The sequence below is a fragment of the Aphanomyces invadans genome (genome assembly GCF_000520115.1).
Source record: "Aphanomyces invadans strain NJM9701 unplaced genomic scaffold supercont1.14, whole genome shotgun sequence".
NCBI lineage: Eukaryota > Oomycota > Saprolegniomycetes > Saprolegniales > Verrucalvaceae > Aphanomyces > Aphanomyces invadans.
In genome coordinates this window covers 1,128,136-1,149,373 of record NW_008580159.1, presented here as the reverse complement: position 1 = coordinate 1,149,373, position 21,238 = coordinate 1,128,136, and the positions used below count along the sequence as shown (strand labels likewise).

Below are 21,238 nucleotides of genomic sequence, written 5' to 3'. Positions count from 1 at the left end.
CCCCCCGTTCCAATTTGTCGATGCGATCAAGTTGGCGAGCGATCGTCTTTCGTGCTCGGCAACGACGCACACAAATTAATGGTTCTTCAAGCACATCCAGTAGTCACGCACTTCGGACTATCCAGCTTCGGCGTGCTGCACGCACTGCACAACTTCAGTCAGTTGAAGAGTGACGACTTTCCTGCATTAGTGAAGGGACCTCTGCCGTCCCGACATCGCCGCACAAAATGCGACGATGTCAAGAAAAGTATGCAAGTGGGGCGGGGTCAACGGTAAACCCCCGCCCCCGACATAGTATAACTTTTTCGCGTGGTGGCACGTGGTAATCGTGGCTATCGATGGCTGCTGAATCTTACATAAAGTCCACTTGAGACGTGGTCTATGCCAGTGCGTTGGGACTTATTCAGTGACACTTTTAGTTGCTGTGAATTGCCGTGTTCCATGAGCCATGCATCGCTTTAATGTTGAGAGGTCTAGTTGACTTGCACGGGAGGAAGTGGATCATATTGTGCACATCATTTCCATCCACTCTGCAGAGGAGATGCATGCGACAAGGCAAAGATCATGACTTCTTCTGGTACGGTCGATGTCCAAGAGTACGCAAGATGTATAGCTCGTTGAAGGAAACGACGCTGTACACGGAAGCCGGTCCATGTTGAGGCAGGTTCATCGTTCCTTAGCCTACGCCCCAACATTGTGATAGCGGGGTCTACTTTCGGAGACTCCATGTGATGGACTTTGGGACAGTCCAGCTCTTTTGCGTCGTGAATGGGTGCCAGTCTCGGATCCCAGTTCAACTTATCGCTGGGGGAATAGAAGCTTCCTTCCATCAGTTTTCACTGATACGGCGGTTATAATGACTCGACACCTTTTGCACCTACGCCACCAGTTCCCATGTTGTAATACGTTCTTCTGCACCAACACAAGTACCATGACGTGACGGAGCGGTGGTACACGTTGAATTTCAGCCATTCATCCCCACAGCAGACATAAACTGACGACGCATTTAGCCGTTGAATCGTTGGGAATTTGTTTGACAAACTCACGTGCCTTGTGTCTATCCAAACACACGCACAGATGTGGGACGTGCCACGTTCCCCCTCCATACCATCTATTTCTATTGTTTTGGCGGCGGACGCCATGATGCATTGTTCAAGCGCCCGCTCGCCCTCCGATATCTGACGTGGACATTTGAGTTGGGTGCAGCTCCTTCGCATCGCAACCTTTCACAGAGCGTTTCGAGCCAATCAAAACCGTCGAAGTCGAAAGCACCACGAACACTGCTTAAATACTGTGTATTGTAAGATGATTTAGTGTGGTTGTTCTTCCTCCACACCAAAATGCGAGCGACAGTGAGAGCGGAGAAAAGAAGCAGTGCCATGACAATCCTTTCCACAGCACCAATGTGCGCATTTGCCACTGCGTCGACGTGTGGCACCCGTCTAGGGTATTAGTCTTAAACACTATTTGATCTTGTTCACACTAATTCATGATTTGAAGTTGTCCAATGAGGTTGCAGCAGCACTTTGTGGAATAATCGGCGAGTGGATGCAGTATTCCACAGTGTTGAGCCGACATGACGCGCGAGGAAGGGGCGGCGGATTCAGCACTCTAGCGACGTCGATCATGGCAATACCCATCAAGGCCAAAAAGCAAACCAAGAGCCAGCGAAAGGCGGCTGCCGCGGCTGCAAGAGCCACGACAAACCGGGTCCAGACCATCCAATGGGTCGAAGAAATGTTGGGCGAACATGTGTGGGAGCTGTGCTTTGAGTACCTCGACGTGCGCTCGCTCTGCCAGAGCAAACTTGTATGCCGGCACTTTCAACGCCTCGCGATGCTTCCTCTGCCATGGATGCACCAGTATGCATCGGTGTGGCTGCCACCAAGGGTATCGCTCCCTGATGCGTACTACCGGCACAGCTCGTGGATACAGCTCTGGCGCATGCATGAGAGCCGCATGGCCATCGACGTCAAGCTGTCTACTCGCGCTGACGTTACGATCGACACGGATACCCGCATCATCACAGTCCTCAACAACTCGATGCTGAGGAACCTGGAGCACGGCGCGGTGGAATCGATCCGGTCACTTCAGCCGCTTCCCCCGATCCCGTGTGCGACAGCCCTACACCGCTACGTCATGTACTTTGAAGTGACGGCATCCTTGACAGCCACTGCCATCAGTTTGGGCATGGTCCACCTGCCTGATCACACCATGTGTCCCTACGGGTTCGGGTCGGATGCGCATGTGGGATGGCACCCGGTGTCGTTTGGCTACCACTCACATCCCCACCACACGCCGAGTCCTGGTTCATTTCCGCTTATATTCCACAATGGCATGGACGTCTTGACGATGCCGTTGATGGACGCCACCGCGACGGCCGACATCCCCCGCTCTTCCACCGACGTGTTTGGATGTGGTTACGACCAAGACCATCATCGAATCTTTTTCACGCACAATGGCACGCTCCTCGGCGTTGTGCCGTACGACATCCCGCCGGGCAACTATTGCGCCGCGTTCTCGGTCGACACCTTGTATGCGTCGGTGACTGTCAATTGGGGCCAGCTGCCGTTTGCGTATGCGATCGAGGCCCACATCGCCAACCATCCGGCCATGGCTGCGCTGCATGCATGAGTGTCGGTGTCCCACGATATGCATCTCGTAGTATGGACCGATCTCCTTGTCCAAAGTCGTCATGCTGTAGAAAGAGCATGCAGTGGCTGAACGTGTTGCAATCCGTTCCATGGCGATCCAGGGCAGCAGGTCCACACGGTGCGGTGTCGGACAAAGTGATTCTTGCGAATAAAATAATAAATGGCGGACTTTATGCTTCGATGGCAAGGGCTTCGAGCTGGACGCTTCGCCGACCGGTGAAGGCCGAATCGAGCATGTCGTCCTCATCGACCAAAAACGACGGCGTCGAGTCACACACATAACTGAACCGACCAAATTCCCCCGCGACGTCCGGGTTTGTGATGGGGTTCGGCTTGGGCTTGCCCAGGGTTTCCATCGGCCTCCATCCAAAGATGCTGAACGTCGACGACGGCGGTGGCGTCTTGCTCATGACGATGCGACCCAGGTCCACGTTGGTGCGTCGCGACAGGTCCTTGGTCGTGTCGGGCTTCCACGGCGGCAGCACCTTCTTCTTCAGCACTTGGTCCCACGCGATGCCTTTGAAGAACGGATGCGTCAAGATGTCGCTCGCGTGGTGCGCGCCTACATAGGCACCACGTGAGAAACGAGGGCAAGATCGCAATCGTCCCACCGAGGCGCTTGTTCGGATCCTTTTCCAAGAGCCCGACAATCAACGACTTGGCTTCGTGGGCAATGGGAATTCTCCCGGGGAATTTCACCGGGTCCTTGTCGATCAAGCGATACAGCACCGACACGTTCGGGTGGTGGAATGGACGGCGGGCAAACATCATTTCGTAGATCAAGATGCCAAGGCACCACCAGTCCTACAACGACCGCATCAGCACGATTGGCATCGTCACCATGCATGGGTGCAGATTCGTACCACAGCCTTGCCGTACTCGCGGCTGCGTTTGGGCTTGAGCAGCTCGGGGGCCGTGTAGGCAGGGGACCCCGCCATCGTCCGCGCGCCTTCGAGCGATCGCACGTTGGTTTTGCTCAGGCCAAAATCGACCAACGCAATATTGCCGTCCTTGTCGAGCATGATGTTGTCGGGTTTCAAGTCTCGGTAAACAATATCGCACGCGTGCAAATGGCACAGTGCCAAGACCAACTGCGCAGCGTAAAACTTGATGCGCGGCATGTCAATGGGCAGCTTGATGCGCTGGTCACCGTCCTCGGAAAACTTGTTCATGTGCGTGTAGAGTGAACCGCCGGGGTAAAACTCCATCCCGAGGAACACGCGCGACTGGGACTGGAACGAAAACCTACCGAATTGCACGACTCGTCAGACCGCGCCTCGTCCCGCACTCATGCCAAACGACATGGACACCCATCGCGCCCAGGGTCACACACACGAGAAAGAATTGCATGGACGAGAGCTCCCGTCGCGTCGACACTGGCGACATACCGAAGAGGGGCAATAAAGGGATGGTACACGTCGCGTAAGATGCGCATCTCCGTGCGCGTGCGGATTTTATCATAGCTCGACATGGAGCTCTTGTCCAGGATCTTGATGGCGAAGATTTCACCGGTGGTTTTGCGCTCGGAGAGCACGACCTGGCCACGTGTCAGCTCCGTCGACAACCCCATCGGTCATACCGTGCCAAACGTGCCTTGCCCAAGCACCTTTTTGACGGCAAAGTGCTGCATTGACAGCGACAGGACGCGCTTGGACGCCGTGGCTTTTAGGTTCGACTTGAGGCGCGCCATGCGCTCTTCCGCATCAGACGATTGAAATGCCGCCTACACAACAAGAAGAGTTCGGGCAACTCGACACACGACCATGCTCTACCGGGTCGACTTCCATGTACAGCTTCAAACTGAGCACGCGACCACCGGGACTGAGCGACACTTCGTCTTTCCACTCACAGCTGTACGTCGTTTTCGTCGATTTGTTGGTGAGTTTCCCAGTTCCGCTCACGAGCAGCACGTTCGGTCGAGAGCTGAGAGACACGCGGTGCAGCGACATGTCGGACAATGCCACAAACTGACTGAGCGAGAACAACACGTCGACGAGGCCTTCGCGGCCATAGTACACGGCGGACGGAAGCGCGGGAATGGCAAAGTGGATCGACACGACGATGTCCAGAGCGCAGAGAGGAAAGAGCGCGAGGAGCTCGTTGCAGCACACCGTCGGGTGCTGCATCTTGGCCTCGTAATTGGTCATGACGTTCATCCAGAGGTGGTAAAAGTGCGACGTTGTGGTCACGTTGCGATTTTTCCACTCGACGGACGAGCGGATCGACGGCATCGCGGCGTGGTTTCCACTACTGAAACTCGGGTTGCAGTGGCTCATGGACAGTCGGCTGGGAACAAAGTTGCCGAGCGAGTGGCGCATCATGTTGGACAGGTTTGGGGTGGGATTCATGTGGCCGTTGAAGCTCAAGCTCAGATGCTGGTTCGACGACAGCGACAAGTTCGCAAAGGACGAGTTCAAATGCCGGCTGTCTGTAGACGACGACAAGTTCCCGCCTTCCAGGATGATGTCGGGCAGTTGCGCGGAAGCCGCGAGCGACATCTGAAAGTATGCGATTTGGACCGCCTTTTCGATCATGCGGATCCACAGCTCTGTCTCGATCGGAGTCTTTGTGTACATGCAAAATACCTTGTCAATCGTGGTCGTCACGACAAATCCGTTGCTGCGAGAGGGGTCTTTTTTGGCGCCGGTCACGGTGACCCGGCCCTTGAACTTTTCAAAATCTGACATCGCGTGCTCCTTGGACGAGTAATACGTAAAGCACGTGCCCGTAAGAATGCCGTAGCGGTTGCGCCAGTTGCGCACGACGTGGCCTTGCTTCCACACGTACCCTTCCCAGTCTGTTTCAAACAAGTCCTCAAACGGGTGCAACGCGAGGGAAATGCTGTCGGTGCCGGCCATCTCGAGCTCGCTCGTACTTCCGCGCGACGTTGCCATCATTTGACTTGAGCTCATGCGGTACGAAGATGAGCTAGAGGCTTTTCCTACCATCTTGTCCGCGCGATCGATGGAGCGGTCGCCGGGTCGTGTGCGGGTCGTAGAGGGGAGACTGCGGCCGACGCAGCACCAAACCACTTGTGAAATATGGGGGTAATCGTCAGAAACATTCAGCACCGCCGGGATCAAATATATTATGCACACTGTACTCAGTATTTGTATTGATATTTCACCACTTCTATTCAATTTTCCTGATCTGGATAGAAAACCTCGAATTTCGATATATTCACTGCCACAGGTCTCGCCGCGGCTATGCCTCAACGCGGTGCCGCGGCATTTTGCAGTGGCGGCAGCGTTCCATCTGGCATTGCGCCGCTACCTATAGCTAGACTACTATGTCGCACGCATGTTGTTGCTCGGTGATCGCCGTTGGACGCGCGCTGTACCGATAACGTTGGGGAACCGCCGGAGGATCCGTGTGATATTCAGAGTGTTACTCGCATGTCGTCAAACCTTGGCCAAAACCGCCCAACCGCTCCATGGAACATCTTGCAAAAACTCAACTGTTTATGGGTGGGGGCACCGGCAGACCGTCTCGCGCGTCCCCAACGCCATCGCACTGGGTGGTCTTCAAGCATCCACAAATGGAACGGACGAGTTGTGTGGATAGAGTGCTACGCCTTGTCATCGAGACGTCGTCATTATTGTAGGATTTCTCCCATCGATTTCCAGCACTTTCGGATTAAATTTCGATTTACATAGATGAACCTGGCTGCGATATTATGTATAGAGTAGTAGTGGTACGCTTGCGAAATTCCGAAAAAGGAAAAAAATGGGCAAATCGTCGTGACATTTTGAACACATTGTTTTCCATAGGTTCTTGTGTACATGCGTTGGAAACCGAACGACCTCCGGAAGGACGGCGACGGCGGCCCCATTTCATTCGTGCTGCTCCAAGTGCGGTTCGCAACGGCAAGGTCTGTTGCTGGTGGTGCCGCGCATGCCCGTGCGCAAATTTCGCCGAGGAATCAGGTTTCCCAGGTTTTATCTCCACACCACGTCGCATCGACCTTTGGAGCTTATCAAATATTAAAGGTTTCGACGGCCGTGCCAAACAATTTGCGGCACCATGGCAGCAGCACCTGGTAATGTGATGCGATGGAAGAAGCTCGTGGTGCGCGACTTACCTCATGACGCGAGCTGCGAGGAAGTGCTGGCTGTATGTGGATTTCCTATTGTGTACACAGATTCCGCATTGCGAACGCCGATCTACCCCCCGACGTTCTTTCGATGGGAGGCAGGAAAACCTGCAAAAAATGGCCGGACGAGTGTGCCATCCCGCCTGACGTTGCAGTTCCGCAAGGACCCCGATCAGCTGGAAGACACACTTCGTTTGTTGCATGGCAAGGAAGTGACTTTAGCGAATGGATCCACGATCGTTCTCTCTGTGCACGTTGCGCCGAACCAGCGCCTTCCACGAGAAAAACCTCGGCGTCGCGATAACAAGTCCAACACGATTGCCAAGGATCCAGACTTCATTGCATTTCTGGAAGAGCTGAACGACCCTGACAAGAAATCCCTCGCTGTGAACAACCCGAACATCTTGGACGCTGGAGACGACAAGATCAAGGAAAAACCGGTATCGGCGCTCGTCAAGTTCCTTAACGAGCGACGAGCCGAACGGCGCGACAAAAACGGCAAGGTAGGCACCTTGCATGCCTTTGTCATTATGACTCATCTTTGTCTTGCAGGTTGGTCAACGCGGCACGGCGACAGGGTTTCCAGCCGAGACCCGCGGCAGCAAGAACAAAAAGGCCGACGGAAAGGCACTGTCCATTAACCATTTCGATGTGCCAACTCACGAAAACGCTGTAGAAATCCGGCAAAGAGAAGCGCAAGGATGACGGTCGTACTCCGAGGGAGCCCCGTACAGACAGCCTGCTTTGAGAACTTCCTAATGTCAATGTGCTCGTAGGGTCCAAAAAAGCAAAGGACAAACAGCAGCGAAATGCGCCGCGCAGCGCAGCCGTCACTCCAGCCTCCTCTCTACCGTACAGTGCTCCCAGTCCAGGAATTTTCAATGTCGCCGAAGGCGGGTACCTTCAACCGCCGCTCCCTCCCCCGCCATCGATGGAACCTGGCATGCTTCGCATCATGGCGAAAGGAGCCATGGCAACTCCGCTTCCAGCCGACATGATTCAGCCATCCATTGACGGCGGAGGCCGCGGACGCAACCGAGGAGGTGGAAGTAGAAGCCGAGGTGGGAAGAAAGCGGGAGGGCGATCGGAGGGAGCCGGTGGTCCTGAAGCAGCTTCGACCCCCGGGGGCGGTGGTCGTGGACAGCCGCGGGGCGGCAACAACCAGCGGAATTCGCAGCCGTCATCGAGCGGAGTGCGTCCGACGAAGCAAGTGGAAAGATATGTTGACTTCGTTGGTGTGTAGCAGGGCAAGAAGAACAAGGTCTTTGTCCCGAAACCATCCCATGGAGAGACGAATCCAACGGCCCCGCCACTCCCGACAGTACGTTCCACACCGCACATGAATGCATCCTTGATCGAGTGGACTGGAATAGGGCTAACACGAATCACGCTGTGGAAGATTGCCTCGTAGCGGTGCGAGCCCTGTGGGATGACGTGGCTGGATGCCAGGCCAGTTGTGATGCCGTCTCGACGATTCCGCGTGCTGTCGTTGAAGCTTATTGCCATGCCAAGACTCGGGACTTGGAACGGTCAGCGCAGACCTCACGGCATTCGACTTCAGGTCGCAGCAATAATTTGAACGACCTGTTGTTGGTGTCGACAGGATCATCGAGTTGGCGAGTCCCATTTGTCCTTTGTCGATTCAATACTCCGACAAATGAGCATTCCCCCATACCAAACGAACTGCCAGGTATCTCGGCAGTGCGGCAGCGTCCATGTATGCCCAACTTCGCCAAGTTGAACAACAAAACCAGCGCTCGCTCAGCGTTTCGTGTTTCCAGCTATGCCCAACACAAGGCACGGGCGGCTTGATACTAAACCGAGGACGACACCAACGATCCATGGCACACCCCAACCATGACGCTTCTGCTCGCTGTCGGCTAGACGACGAGGTGGTGTGTTGACCCGCGCGTCCATGCTGGAACGGCGGGGTCGGAGGAGGATGATGTCTTGTCAACTGTCAAGAGGGGATTTGAACATTTCTGCGTTTTATTCGACGCATACGAAAGTCAAGTTTCCCGTGCAACCATCGCAACGAAGTAAAAACCGTTTTAACCCATATGGCGAAACGATTGCCGCAGTCCTGCATTGATCCCATGGCCGCGTCCACCCGATCGCCGTCCTTTGATGGCGCAGGACGACTGAGTGCAGCGGAAGCACTTCGATTGTCCTCGTCCGACGACATGAACCCACCCATGAAGCCCAACGATGCGACGGCTTCGTCGCTTCTGTCTGTCGGGGCAGACTGCTTCAAGGTTGTCGTGGACACCGGTGTATCCGAAGTGGCCATGTTGCAACACTTGTACGGCACGATGGACTATTACGGTCACACGGTCACTGTCAAGATTATCACGGGCGCGACCCTCGTCGTTCTTTACCTATATGTAAGCGGCACGTCCGTGATCAACCTAGAAGCGTACGACCCTGTGGTGGTGGATCATGCCATTGCCGCCATCGCGCTGTCCGGGCCCGTCGGGTACGCGCTCCTTCTCAACATGTATTACTCGGACGTGGAAACTCCCGTGGGCCTCACGCTTCTCACCCTGCGCATCTCGTGCTGCTGCATCATCGGCGCTGCCTTGACCGTTTTCCTCGCCGAGTGCTTCACGAGGCGACTAGTCATCTCCCTTGTGCTCATGGGTTATGGTGCGTGGGGTATCGGGTATGCTTGGTCCGTGCCGCTCTGGCGATGGTACATGTACGAAGTCCGCCGCCACGGCCTCGTTGCGTTTTTGCCTGCCGGGCTCCAGGACACCCTGCTTCGCATGACCCTGCTGGAATGGCTCACCGACACGACGTTTGCTGACAAGATGCGCGACTACTTTCCATTCTTCCTGCCGCTGGACAACTCGGAGCAGCAGCGAGTGGTGCACAGCCTTCCGACGGACACCCAGACCATGATGAAGAAGCCGGGGCTTGTACATTTGCTGCCGTCGACCCTGCAGGAAGTGCTTCTGCCATCTCCGGAATACTTTTCGGACTCGACCGATGTCGTGACGTCAATGCCTCCGTTGCCGGCAACGCCGTCGTTATCTCGGATCGGCGAGGACTCCAGAACAGCATCCACCTCCGCTGTACGTGCTGACGTGTGAAAACGCAGAACTCTTCGCTTGATCCATCCACTTTTGCACCTGTAGACCCAAGCCACGGCATCCATGGTCGGATTTGACTTTCACCGGATCGAGCCGTCGTCGGGTAGTGCCACGTCGTCGTCCTCGAATGTGTTAACTGCGATTCTCCAAGACAAGATTTCGAGGTAGCATTTCATCATACGCGCTGTGGCTTGGATTGACATTGTGGTCCGCAGTACGGTGGTGTCGCTCGTCCACATGCCGTCTCCCTCTGTGCTGAATCGAACAGCGGCAATCTCGAGCTTTCTCTTTGCCTTGCAGGTATGTTCACCCCATGCATCATCGCCATGATGATAGTCGATGGATGGGACGTAGTTGACTCAATCGTCGAAAGCACGCGTTCACTTTGTCCTCCTCCTTCGTGTCGTGTGCCTCGCCGTTCTCGGCACCGTTGCGACCACTGCAGTGTCGTTGCGAGTGATCCAGGTCCTGACGGCAATGCCGTCGTCTCGAAAGTACCTGGCACTTGTCCAAGAGCTGTGGATGCGGAGGCAGAATGGGCAGCGTCGTCTCACAGACGGTGGTGCGGCTAAGACTACTGCCGCGCTTGTCACGGCCACCAAGTATGGCGCCGCCGCGATGGCTGCGGCGTGGGTTTTGAAAAACCTACGAAAATGACCCGACATTTAAAAATGCTTTTTAAATATTTTGATTTTGGTTGATGACTGCATTCGCTTTCTGCTTTCAAATTTTTTAATTCGCTTGCATCGAATCCTGCATTTCAAATGATTAAAAACAACCGGCGATGGTAGTGGCACGTTCTAAGATGGATTTCGGAGTATCTTGAAGAGTCAACCCAAGAAATATAGTAACGTTAGTAGTAATACTAAACCCAGAATACTATCGAAAAGAGAGCTGCAATCCGAAAGCGTTCGTCGAAACAACCATGTCGGTGGCGGAAGTGTCGGCGGCGATCGGGAACTTGGGTAATGTAACCAATGAGATGAAGGACAAGGTGGGTCTGTTCGGGTCGCCCCTCGACACCCGTGCAAACCACGAGCTTGTGACGGAGCTCACAAAGCAAGGAAGGGATATCGTCCAAGCGGCCACGGCGAAACTGCAGTTGTTAGTGAACTCTGCATCTGGGGCCGACAAGAGCGCCGCCAGGAAGCTGAGCAAAGATTTTAAGGCACAACTGACGCTCTTCGAGCAAGTGTGTGCAAGAGCCGTCGCGTCGGAAAGCACCGCCGTTCAATCGATTCGATCCACGTCCGTGCGCCGGGACACTGAACGCGACCTTGCCAACTACAACGAGGACCAAATTTACACGCAAGCGAACGTCCAAGTGTACGATGAAGATGGTATGCTGTCACAATCTCCATGATGCGTGATTCGAGCGCGGTAGACTTGGCCCGTCGGGAGGAAGACATAATCAAGATTCATCACAAGCTCGGTGAAATCAAGGCAGCATTTCAAGAAGTCGATGGACTTGTGCAAGATCAAGAAGAAGTCATCGGTGCGTACAATATAATCGTGTTCACGTTCATCAAGGTATCGACCGAACATGGTAGTTGAAATCCACGACAACACCACTGCGGCCGCCGACGATGCGGCGGCGGCTCTAGGCCAGGTCCAGCAAGCCGACAAAAAGACAGGATACGCCACGTGCACATGTTGCTACCTGTGCGCGATCATGTAGCGAGCGTCGTATCTAGCACGTTAAGGTGGCCTTCGGCCTTGCCCGGAATCGATTGCATCATGGGAGGAGTTTCAAACGCACGAGAATTTCCACCAATCACTGCCATGCACTGGGTTATTCGAAAGAGCGGCAAACGCCGTTTCGGACGGCGATGGACGGGTCGGCGATGCTGCCTGGACATGGCGTTAGCGACACGTCCATGCGCAAGACGCTCCTGTCCAAGCAGCAGTTGCAGCATAATGGGAACAACCCGTCCATCGTCGACACGACGGTGCTTCCTGAACAAGCCAATTGTACGCCGTGGACCCCCAAGAGTCTCGGCCGCGCCAAAAGCGCAATCGTCTACCGGGTACGCACGACTTCCTCACACACTTGTTTCTGCCGTCCTGCAACGCTCGACGAGTTGCGAGTCATTGTGTTCCTTGCGGAAACACGTCGCTCATGGTGTGAGTTCTCTTGTCAGCAAACGCTCAACGACAACTTGATGTTCCTCGAGCGCAACATCTTCTTCTTCCACGAATGGCGCACTCGATTTGTCTCGTTGCAGGACGATCACATTCTCATCTACGCGACGCGCGAAAAGTGGGAGCAAGGAACAGCACCGGATCGAGTAGGAGATGTGGTTCCGCATACGTGTGATCATCGTTGCATGTAGATTGTCAAGTTGAACCCCATGATGCTACTCAGTGCAATTCGCGTTGACGTCCAAGACGAATCGTACGATGCGGATGGGAACGGACCCGTCGTGACTCGGCTTTTCCGCCGCAAGCTCCTCGAAACGGACCCACTCGATCAGGTACGGCATGCTGTCACAGTCGTTCTACGTCTCGAACGATTTCCAGTGGCTCAATGGCGAATTGCGGCAAGGCCTTGTCGTCGACGGCCGCGGAAGCAACACAGACACTACTGTCGCCAACAATCCCGAAGCCAGCGCCCGCGCCATCTTTGAGTTTGCCACGACCAACCAGCACACGTTCGAGCTGTGGTCCAAGTGCCTCCGGCGTGCGTTGCAGCGCCAGGTCCGACAGCGCCAGCACGAGAGTGTGACGTCAAACAACAACCAAGCGTCGTCGTCATCGTCGAGGTCGAAAAAGGCCAATGTTACAGCGCTGCATCCGTCACCGTCGTCGAGTTGGGTGTCCCCTGGCCAGGACAGCCGCGTCACCCTTCTTCAGAGCGAGATCTGGTGCACGCGACTCCTCCAAGACGACAAGGAGAAGGCCGAGTCGGAGCTGCGCCGCATCATTGCTATGGAGAGACTTGTTGCTCAAGTCACGGGGCCGGCCATGGCGCTGCTCGTGTACGAAAAAGTCAGCCGGGTGCACGAGTTGTTTGCCGCCAACAGCCGCCGTGAAATGAACACGAAGAACGCCCCATTGAGTCAATTCCAGTCGACATCGACTGGCGACGACGCCACGGCGCCAGCAGCTCCCCCAGTCGCCCTCTCGCCCGACGTCCTGCACTTTTTCGGTGATCACTTGAAACGAAAGTACGCCGTGTTTCTCATGCTGGCTCTCGCGCATGGCATCTCCGAAGACAGCATCCGCGATGCCCACGAACGCATGTGCCGCGAAAACGACGCGGTCGACGCGGGGGTCGGCGGAGGTGACGGTATTGTCGACGACCTTCGCGACATGTCCCATCTCGGCTTTCGAGATGCTGCCAGCATCGATCTGTACAACAAGTACAGGACAGCTGCTGCCAACTACTTCAAGATGAACTTTGGCGACCCGAGCGCCGCCGAGGAAGAGGACGCGATCATGCACCTTCCTGTCATGCTCCATGTCGCAATCGTCCGACAAGATGAAGATGAAGTCCGTGCCATGGCGCATATCCTTGACACGGTCAAGGAAAGACTGTTAAACCACGTCGAGCAAGGGAACAATGATGTCGATGAAGGGAGGAACCGCGAATGATGATGCGATCCAACGATTGCGTCCGCTGCAACGTCCGCCCTGCGAAATGCCTGTTATCGAGCCCGATTGCGAAGATGTAACCGCAATTGCGCGCACTTGGTTGACTTAATGTGACTTGTGAGGGGACATCATGCCTTGCAAAGACCTTCATGCATTGGAGGCTATTTCATCCAGCCATCTATGGATACGATGCACGGACGCTCGAAACTTGTCGTCACGAAGATATTGAACAGCAAGTGCATCGCAAGTCGAGGCAGTCTGGAATCTAGACGATGGCAAGTCGTTTGCTGCTGCTGAGGTCGCTTGACTGGGCAGGGACGGAAATGTCGCGTGGAAGTGATCGACCCATTCCATGAGCTCATCTTCTGCTGAAAATTGAATCCTACGGCGATTTCATCAGGTGAGAGTCCCATGAAGAGGGAACATTGCAGAGGACGTGGTTTCGATGCATCCTTCGAAGTAGATCTTCAAGAGCCGTCGTCGGTGTGAGATTTGTCGAGGCTGTGCAGTCTTCACCCCGCCAAGGAAGATACCTTCCTCGCGCAATGAAAGAGACATCGACTTCTTGAGCGCCATGAGTTTCTTCTTGCCGTCTCGACGGACTAGACGGACGCGGACGGACTGCATTTCGCGCGCGCAATTCGAAAATGCGTCGAATATATGATGGAATTCAACCAATCAATTTCGTTCATTGAACAATTCACATCGGAAGGACATGGAGGTGTCCATGCGCGGCGAGTTGAGATCGCCATTTCTCATGCACACACTGCTTAGTTGGGACAAGAGCTGTCGTGAGGCCGTCGCTGAAGTGTTTGAGGCGTCACTTCATCTCGACCTCGCGGAGTAGTGTCTCAAAGGCGCTCATCACTCGTTCACCTACTGGCACAACAGGACAGTACTTTGTTGTCCGCAGCAAGTGAATGAAGGTATTCACCCTGCGTGCTGTAAAGCTGAAGGCAGGACATAATGCAGTCGAGCTCGTCGAGGTGAGAAAAACTGCCGGGAATCGATTGGGCTATATTTACTCGACATCACCAGGGCAAGTGATGTCCAAAGAATCCACGAGCACGAACGGGGGAGTCCATGTCACGACCGAGATGCTGATGCATGCGAGCAAGACGACGTTGGCAAAGGGCGAGTCCACGGAGCATTACCTCCACCGCATCACGCACCTCACTCTCAACAACAAGAAGCTGACTAGCATGACCAACTTGCACCGATGTACCAACGTCAAGGTTGTGCGTGTCCTCCGTCAACGCGCCTCACTCTTGACGACACGTAGGTACTGTACATGTACGACAACAAGATCGCAAGCATCGACGCGACTCTATCATCGCTTCGGCACTTGACGCACGTCCATCTCCAGCGCAATCGCATCTCAAAGATCGAGCACTTCGACGCCCTCGTCCACCTCGAGAAACTGTGCGGTCTCGTCACTGTCTTGACGACTTATCCTGCATGACGGGCGTAGGTATTTGGACGGCAATCAAATATCCCGCCTTGAAGGCCTGGCCAACTGCACGTCGCTGCAAGAGCTGCACTTGTCCAACCAGGTGGCGGCACCTTCCTCGGGCGACGAGTTTACGTTTGACGAGGATTCGATCATGACGTTGCGGGTGCGTCCACGAATCGCGGTGCTCATTCGCGGTGATCCGTCGAGTAGCATTCCCTGCGCATCTTGCATGCGGCCAACTGCAACATCCGCAACCCCGCACCGATCCAAGCGCTCGGCCGCCTCGAGTTGTTGGATCTGTCGCGGAACCACATTCGTGGCGTCGACGTCGGTGGAGAGGACTGTCCATCCGAAACGAGTTGTGTGACGGCGACAGTGTAGGCGGTGTATGGCCTCGTCGGCAACTTGCGTCGGTTGAAAGACTTGAATTTGACCAACAACCACGTGAATGCAACCCCCAAGTACCGCGACAACACGATCATATTCTCCCATGCGAGCTTGGGTACAGCGCGTGCCGAACGCGGCCCTCTACTATGCCTGAGCTGTCGGTAGCTGTCCTGGACACCAAGCCCATCGACGCCAACCAGCGCGCGACCATGCAATCCCACATGGCGTTCAAACACAAGTACGTGTGGTGGCTATTCCAGACGTTGTTGGGGTGCTCGTCCCATCGCATGTGCGCAGAAAACGCCTCGCCACGGCATCGTCCATCAAGACCAAGATCGACGCGTTCCAAGTCCACGGCAGCAACACGTGGGTCGGCGGGTCTCCGAACCAAGACCAGTGACACGTCGTGGAAATCTATCAACGAGCGCGTGTTTCAACGTCGTTTTACTGCTTGGTAAACTTGGACGGGTAAGGCTTGGCGATGTATTCTGCGATGAGCACCGCGTTGAGCGCTGCTCCTCGGAGCAATTGGTCGCCCGACACAAACAGATCGAGCCCATGGTCGTCAAACACAACGCTTTGGCGGATGCGGCCGACTTCGACGTTGTACTTGGCAGTCGCGTTCAGAGGCATGGGGTACACTTTGTTGGCCGGGTCGTCGACAAGGTCGACGCCATCGGCTTGGCGCAGCAGTTCCCTAGAGATTTGGACCACATACATAAGACACACGCCGATGCATGGAGAGTACCGCGCGGCGTCGGCGGTGATGGGGCGCGCCGTTTGAATCGTAATGGCCTCCGAGTGCGCGCGAAGGATCGGAATGCGCACGGCCGTGCAGCTGATCTTCATGGTTGACTCGCCAAAGATCTTGTTTGTTTCCCACGTTACTTTCATCTCTTCCTTCGTATACCCGTTGGGCTGAAACGCATCGATGTGGGGAATCACGTTGAACGCCAACGGGTGGGCAAACACCGCGTTCGACGGCGCCGCGCCGTTCAGCGATGCCTTTGTCGACTCGATCAGCTCGGTCATGCCTTCGATGCCTGCGCCGCTGGCTGCTTGGTACGTGCTCACAATCATCTTTTCAATCTTGAAATGGCAATGAAGCGGCCACAACGCCATGGCCGCGACTGCCGTCGTGCAGTTCGGGTTAGCAATCAATCGACGTGATCCAATCGTATCGCCGTTGATTTCAGGAATCACGAGCGGGACATGCGCTTCCATACGGAACGCAGACGAGTTGTCGATGACAATCGCCCCGCCTGGCGCGGCAATCGCCTCGGCATGTTCCAATGCAAACGAGCCCGACACTGCAAGGAACACGTAGTCCATTACCCGCGCCGCGTCCACAGAGAACAACTTGACGGTCAACGGACCATACGGCGTCTCGACAGTCTTTCCGGCCGATCGCTCCGACGCAAACAAGTGCACGCTGCCAAGAGCGAATTTCCGGTCGAACAACACGCTCAAGATCTCCTTGCCCACGGCACCGGTCGCACCAACAATACCGATCTATCTCCTCGGGTTGAAACATCAGACTCCTTGAAGGGCTTGTGCATCGGGTCATGCACAAAGCGGACCGTTATCTCACCTGCGCCATCGCTCCGCGGAATTCAAAATGGATCACCTAGGCAGTCGGCCAAAATATATATTTATCGTTGTGGGATGTATATTTTGACGCTATTTTGAACGGTTGAAAATCCCATCAATTCACCAATCGCCCTTAAAAATGAAGCAAAATTACTCCAATATTTTGGAAATTGATGTGAAATCCACCAAAGTTTCGTCTGTCGTCGACAGCGGAATATTTCTAAAATGACCAGAATAGATAACTGGGACATCCAGCTGGTTGCGCCGACGGCATGAAGCAAGTTCTCATGGTTGACGAAGAAAGCAGCAGGCGATGGAGGAGTTTGCTGCATGGAGACCTTCACGAAGGCAGGACACGTCTGGCATCCCCTTCCCACGGGTACATGGTCTGTGTAGTCTTGAATTGCGGGTCGATCGTCGGCCACGCGGCTTGCACAATGCGGCGGATGTCGTCGAGTGTGCGGGACTGGTCTCTCTTCACGTGTGTATCCACATCCACGGCCGGCATCGATTCGATGCGCAAGAGGTCGTTCTTGTTGGTCGCGTGGCGTCTCGGCGTCACATGCACCGCGATGCTTCCGTAGGGATTGATGAACCCGAACGATGGAGTGGCCGTGAGCCCGCAGTTGCTCTTGATCTTGTACATGAGGGTGTTGGACGGCGACGTGTTAGTCAAAACGAGCGATGCCCCGTGGGCCTGCCGTCGTGTCAAGCAGGAGAGACTACCACGGTGCTCCCGCCTCCTTTTGTCGTCATCTGTCTGTTGGCTCCTGTCGAGATGGTGTTGCAGAACACTCGTGTCCAAGCACGCCAGACGCGAGCAGTGGACTTTGCAATGCACCATCGAATGCTGTACCGATGATGGAAGCGCTTTCTCCCACAGCGTTATCTGCACCCGATGCTGCTCACAGTAGTCCAAGTATTCCAGTTGATCTACTACTGCATCGGTGGCGAAGATCATCTCCAGTCGGAACGCGTGCTCAATAGTTGTTGAGGAATGGAGCGGCATGGCCTCCAGCACAGATGCGGGCGCGGCGGCCGCCACTTCCACGACGATCGGGAGCGATTCATTTGGGCGCAGAATGCCTTGGTTGGGAGTAATGGCGTACCAAGACCTGCACTTGCTCGGAACTTTGAGTTTGTACACGATGTGTCGGCTCGGAGACGAATTAACCAGCGTGATCGTGTGTTTGTCGCCCAAGATGTTGCCGTCCAACGTGAAGTTGGAGGAAGGGAGGATTGACACGCACGTCGGCGGTACCAACCATGATTCGTCTACCGTCAGCGTCCACGCCGTGTTGGTGGACGAGTCGACGGACATGCGACGACCCTGCATGGACGTACGTGTTGAGATAGTTGACTTGCACTTGACGCCTGCATGTGGCCCTGTGGTCCATGTCGAAGATGCAAAGGACGAGCGCTGATGCAGCGTCCACGTCGACGACGGCTGGGACGAACCCAAGGACGACAGACCCGACTGGTTGGCATTCCGCCGCGATATTGCGTCCAGGTCGTCTAATGTGATGGAGAACGCGTCCTCCTGGTGGAGAAGATCGTCGATCGTGATGCACTTGGCGGCCATCCTCGTCGCGGCGGGATCGTGTTGTGTTATGTCGCGTGTTGATTACTCATGGGTGTGCCCCACATTATCCGGACAAGTTTACCCACCAAGCAATATTGAATGGATTCATCGACGGAGTATACAAATAACAAGTTATTCAATTGCAATGTCGAATTAAATTGAGGAGACCACCACCATGCCTCTGCACAATTGATAATCCTTCAGTATTTCATACGCACCTGACTCACCGAGTGCGTTGAGCGCTCCACCACTCTTGCTCTGGACAGCCTCTGAATCTAGCCCCCATGACTATGCGATCCAAAAGAATAGAATTTGCTCCGGTCCAAGGACGGCAGCCTCGTGTGGCCGATGTGGATTGGGGCATTAGGATCAACTGATCCGAACGTGCTCCAAATTTTCGCCATCGCCAGGTGGATCTATGCAAAACCGTGTGAACTGTATATTGTTCAGACAGTCGCGGGACCTTTTATCCGTACAAGTGTGTTTCGGATAATAGAAACACTGTCCAAGCTGTCAACCTAATCTTATTAGATATCAGGCACAATCATATCAAAGAGGTATCCGACTTTACAGGGAATCGTCAGAAAAAATAACATACAAATTGCAAGATAATATTAATTATCTATAGTATCACAAGCTCAGATACATCGTCATCGTTGATATCATGTGGTGGATCAATGGTGTCTTCGATCGCCATGTTCGCGGCCAGGTCGGCAATGTCATTTTCTTCCAACGCACTCTCCACCACATCAACTTGATCGACAACGGCGCCATCAAGGAGCTGGCACTTGCGGAAACCGTTCAGAATCACGGCCTCAGGTAAGACGTTCCACGCACCCGTGATCCACGCCACCATAGTTGACCTTGACGGACCTTGAAGCTTCAGGCTATCGTTTGCAGCCGGACAATTACGCACTTGCCGATGGATCTCCACAAGCCATCGTTCCCGTAGCGAAAACTTCAGCGGCCGGATCCACGCAACGTCCGCAGGTTGACAGCACCAGGTAAAGCGAGGAGGAACGCGCTCGAAGAAAACGTTGATGGACTCTGCATAGGCAACAACGTCGTCCGTAAAATGCGCACTGAAGTCGTCCCACAAGAGGATAACCTTCTTTGTGTCGCGACCTTCTCGTTCCGCAAAATGGTACTTCAAGAACGCCAACTACAGCTCCGAGTTCTACCATGCTGTAGGGTTGGCGTAGATCCGGCAGCCATGGCGCGCCTGAAGCGGCTTGACTTACCGAACCCCTGCCGCAAGGTGAGATTCTCCTGAACCATATCCTTTTTCGTTGACTTCGACGTCTTCATCACCAGAAACAAGGTATGCTTCTTCCCTGTGGTGACGGCAAGGAGCATGGCAGATGCTCTGTCTTTCGTCTTGCCACCGCACTTGCCCCACACGGTGTTGTCCTTGGTTGGGTTCAGCGTCTTCGTCGGCATGTACTTATAGTTTACGCCGGTCTGATCGGCATTGTAGATGACACCGACGTCATTGACTACAGCGGAGAGCAAGACGCGTTCCGAAAACGCAGCAAGGATTGACGTTCCGTCTTTGTTAGTATCTTGTCCGATTCGCGTCTTTGCACGGAAGGAGAGTCCGTGGCGCCGTTTGAAGCCGTGGATCCTATGCCACCCGGCCTTGAATTCATCTTCGGTCTTCGGTAAGCCCCACGTCAATTGCTGTCTCGAGTGCCATGAGATGAAGCATGTAGTAGGTCACCGGGATACCGTCCTTCCGCATGTCATGGACCCATCGGGCCAGTTGAGTTTCATCTTCAGCTGGCAGCGTGGTTCCAGTCCCGACAGCACGACACATTTCTGGTTGGAAGTGCGAGCAGTCTTAGCCAATCGAAGGATGTGGTCTTTACGAATGCTTAATCCAACCATATACTTTCTTTCTAGTTGACTCGCGTTCGGTGAAGGATGAGTCAACACAGTAGACATCGAGAAAGGCAGACATCCCAACCTCTGCCACCTGATGGATTGCATTCATTTTGTGCTCGTAATCGACAGTCTTGTACTTGAACAGTCGCGCTCGTGCCTTTTCCCCGTACTTTGACACGGGCCGGGTAGTTTTCGCGTCTAAAACAACACATCTTTGGGGGAGATGTCGACCACCAAAGTCCGTTGGTGATGTCGTTAGAGAACCAAACAACCCGCCCATGGTACATTTTGCAATTTTGCGTGCGCTGGCAAGTGTGAATGCATTGCCCTACACCGGATATGAACTGTGTGTGGACTGGGGATGCAAATACAGTGCTTCCCACCGAGTCCGCGACCACGATCGTCCGAAAGCACCTTCGACTTGACGAACGTCGTGCTGCATACGAAATGCTTCTGGAGGTGTCCCACGAAGGGGAACTACCTCGTGGGTACCTCAAGAAGACAGCAAACATGTTTGGCTGTCATTGGCGGACGATGTTGCGACTGTGGAGTCGTGGTAGCTCGTCGATCCGTCAAGGGTGCCTCGTCGCCGATGTCGCGTCAAAGTTGCGTGGTAAACCTCCCAAAATCAATATACTATCATTTATTATCAAAACCATTATGTTTAACAAGAGAACTCATATTAGGGAACTCAGGACGAAAACGAAAACGCACCGCGGAAGAAATTGAAGCGGCAATCCGCCAAGTTCCACACGACCGCCGCCAGACCTTGCGCTCACTTGCCCATGCATGCCAAATCCCCAAGACTACCATCGTCAATCACATCAAGGATTTTTCAACTCTCAAGGCCCGCTCAAGCTACGTCAAGCCGTTCCTGACGCCGGCCAACCAAGACGCTCGGTTGAAGTT

General features: G+C 54.5%; 10 protein-coding genes across 13 annotated transcripts; 8 read left to right on the top strand and 2 right to left on the bottom strand.

Moving 5' to 3' along the window:
• Nucleotides 1–1,531: 1,531 nt before the first annotated feature.
• Nucleotides 1,532–5,686, bottom strand: H310_07701 (AGC/AKT protein kinase). The gene is made up of 6 exons (XM_008873137.1): nt 4,427–5,686; nt 4,234–4,377; nt 4,043–4,191; nt 3,518–3,899; nt 3,266–3,458; nt 1,532–3,216 (listed from the first exon to the last, which is right to left on the bottom strand). Exons 1-6 carry the CDS (start codon nt 5,600–5,602, stop codon nt 2,825–2,827), a joined length of 2,436 nt encoding a protein of 811 aa, XP_008871359.1. The 5' UTR covers nt 5,603–5,686; the 3' UTR covers nt 1,532–2,824.
• H310_07702 (hypothetical protein) lies at nt 1,539–2,835 on the top strand. The gene has a single exon (XM_008873138.1). The coding sequence runs from the start codon at nt 1,549–1,551 to the stop codon at nt 2,632–2,634; it is 1,086 nt and encodes a 361-aa protein (XP_008871360.1). The 5' UTR covers nt 1,539–1,548; the 3' UTR covers nt 2,635–2,835.
• A 965-nt stretch (nt 5,687–6,651) lies between the features above and the next one.
• Nucleotides 6,652–8,158, top strand: H310_07700 (hypothetical protein; the record flags this gene model as incomplete). The annotated part of the gene is made up of 5 exons (XM_008873136.1): nt 6,652–7,250; nt 7,300–7,374; nt 7,424–7,475; nt 7,524–7,939; nt 7,994–8,158. The coding sequence occupies exons 1-5, from the start codon at nt 6,678–6,680 to the stop codon at nt 8,156–8,158; spliced, it is 1,281 nt and encodes a 426-aa protein (XP_008871358.1). The 5' UTR covers nt 6,652–6,677.
• A 595-nt stretch (nt 8,159–8,753) lies between these two features.
• Nucleotides 8,754–10,547, top strand: H310_07699 (hypothetical protein). Of its 4 annotated transcripts, XM_008873132.1 has the most exons (4): nt 8,754–9,821; nt 9,885–10,003; nt 10,055–10,139; nt 10,194–10,547. In XM_008873132.1, the coding sequence occupies exons 1-4, from the start codon at nt 8,808–8,810 to the stop codon at nt 10,494–10,496; spliced, it is 1,521 nt and encodes a 506-aa protein (XP_008871354.1). In that variant the 5' UTR covers nt 8,754–8,807; the 3' UTR covers nt 10,497–10,547. The 4 variants fall into 4 exon arrangements, with proteins under 4 accessions (XP_008871354.1, XP_008871356.1, XP_008871355.1 ...); XM_008873134.1 differs by having other exon boundaries at nt 8,754–10,003; XM_008873133.1 differs by having other exon boundaries at nt 8,754–10,139.
• Nucleotides 10,548–10,730: 183 nt separating this feature from the next.
• H310_07698 (hypothetical protein) lies at nt 10,731–11,597 on the top strand. The gene is made up of 3 exons (XM_008873131.1): nt 10,731–11,179; nt 11,224–11,334; nt 11,390–11,597. Exons 1-3 carry the CDS (start codon nt 10,765–10,767, stop codon nt 11,515–11,517), a joined length of 654 nt encoding a protein of 217 aa, XP_008871353.1. The 5' UTR covers nt 10,731–10,764; the 3' UTR covers nt 11,518–11,597.
• A 37-nt stretch (nt 11,598–11,634) lies between these two features.
• Nucleotides 11,635–14,267, top strand: H310_07697 (hypothetical protein). The gene is made up of 4 exons (XM_008873130.1): nt 11,635–11,866; nt 11,981–12,127; nt 12,173–12,313; nt 12,360–14,267. The coding sequence occupies exons 1-4, from the start codon at nt 11,669–11,671 to the stop codon at nt 13,431–13,433; spliced, it is 1,560 nt and encodes a 519-aa protein (XP_008871352.1). The 5' UTR covers nt 11,635–11,668; the 3' UTR covers nt 13,434–14,267.
• A 212-nt stretch (nt 14,268–14,479) lies between these two features.
• H310_07696 (hypothetical protein) lies at nt 14,480–15,673 on the top strand (the record flags this gene model as incomplete). Its single annotated transcript, XM_008873129.1, has 7 exons — nt 14,480–14,671; nt 14,716–14,855; nt 14,905–15,049; nt 15,097–15,213; nt 15,268–15,388; nt 15,439–15,511; nt 15,571–15,673. The coding sequence occupies 7 exons, from the start codon at nt 14,480–14,482 to the stop codon at nt 15,671–15,673; spliced, it is 891 nt and encodes a 296-aa protein (XP_008871351.1).
• A 7-nt stretch (nt 15,674–15,680) lies between these two features.
• H310_07695 (aspartate-semialdehyde dehydrogenase) lies at nt 15,681–16,908 on the bottom strand. The gene is made up of 3 exons (XM_008873128.1): nt 16,865–16,908; nt 16,022–16,785; nt 15,681–15,970 (listed from the first exon to the last, which is right to left on the bottom strand). The coding sequence occupies exons 1-3, from the start codon at nt 16,871–16,873 to the stop codon at nt 15,718–15,720; spliced, it is 1,026 nt and encodes a 341-aa protein (XP_008871350.1). The 5' UTR covers nt 16,874–16,908; the 3' UTR covers nt 15,681–15,717.
• Nucleotides 16,909–17,176: 268 nt separating this feature from the next.
• On the top strand, nt 17,177–17,725 carry H310_07694 (hypothetical protein; the record flags this gene model as incomplete). Its single annotated transcript, XM_008873127.1, has 1 exon — nt 17,177–17,725. One exon carries the CDS (start codon nt 17,177–17,179, stop codon nt 17,723–17,725), a length of 549 nt encoding a protein of 182 aa, XP_008871349.1.
• Nucleotides 17,726–17,870: 145 nt separating this feature from the next.
• H310_07693 (hypothetical protein) lies at nt 17,871–18,287 on the top strand (the record flags this gene model as incomplete). Its single annotated transcript, XM_008873126.1, has 1 exon — nt 17,871–18,287. One exon carries the CDS (start codon nt 17,871–17,873, stop codon nt 18,285–18,287), a length of 417 nt encoding a protein of 138 aa, XP_008871348.1.
• Nucleotides 18,288–21,238: the final 2,951 nt, after the last annotated feature.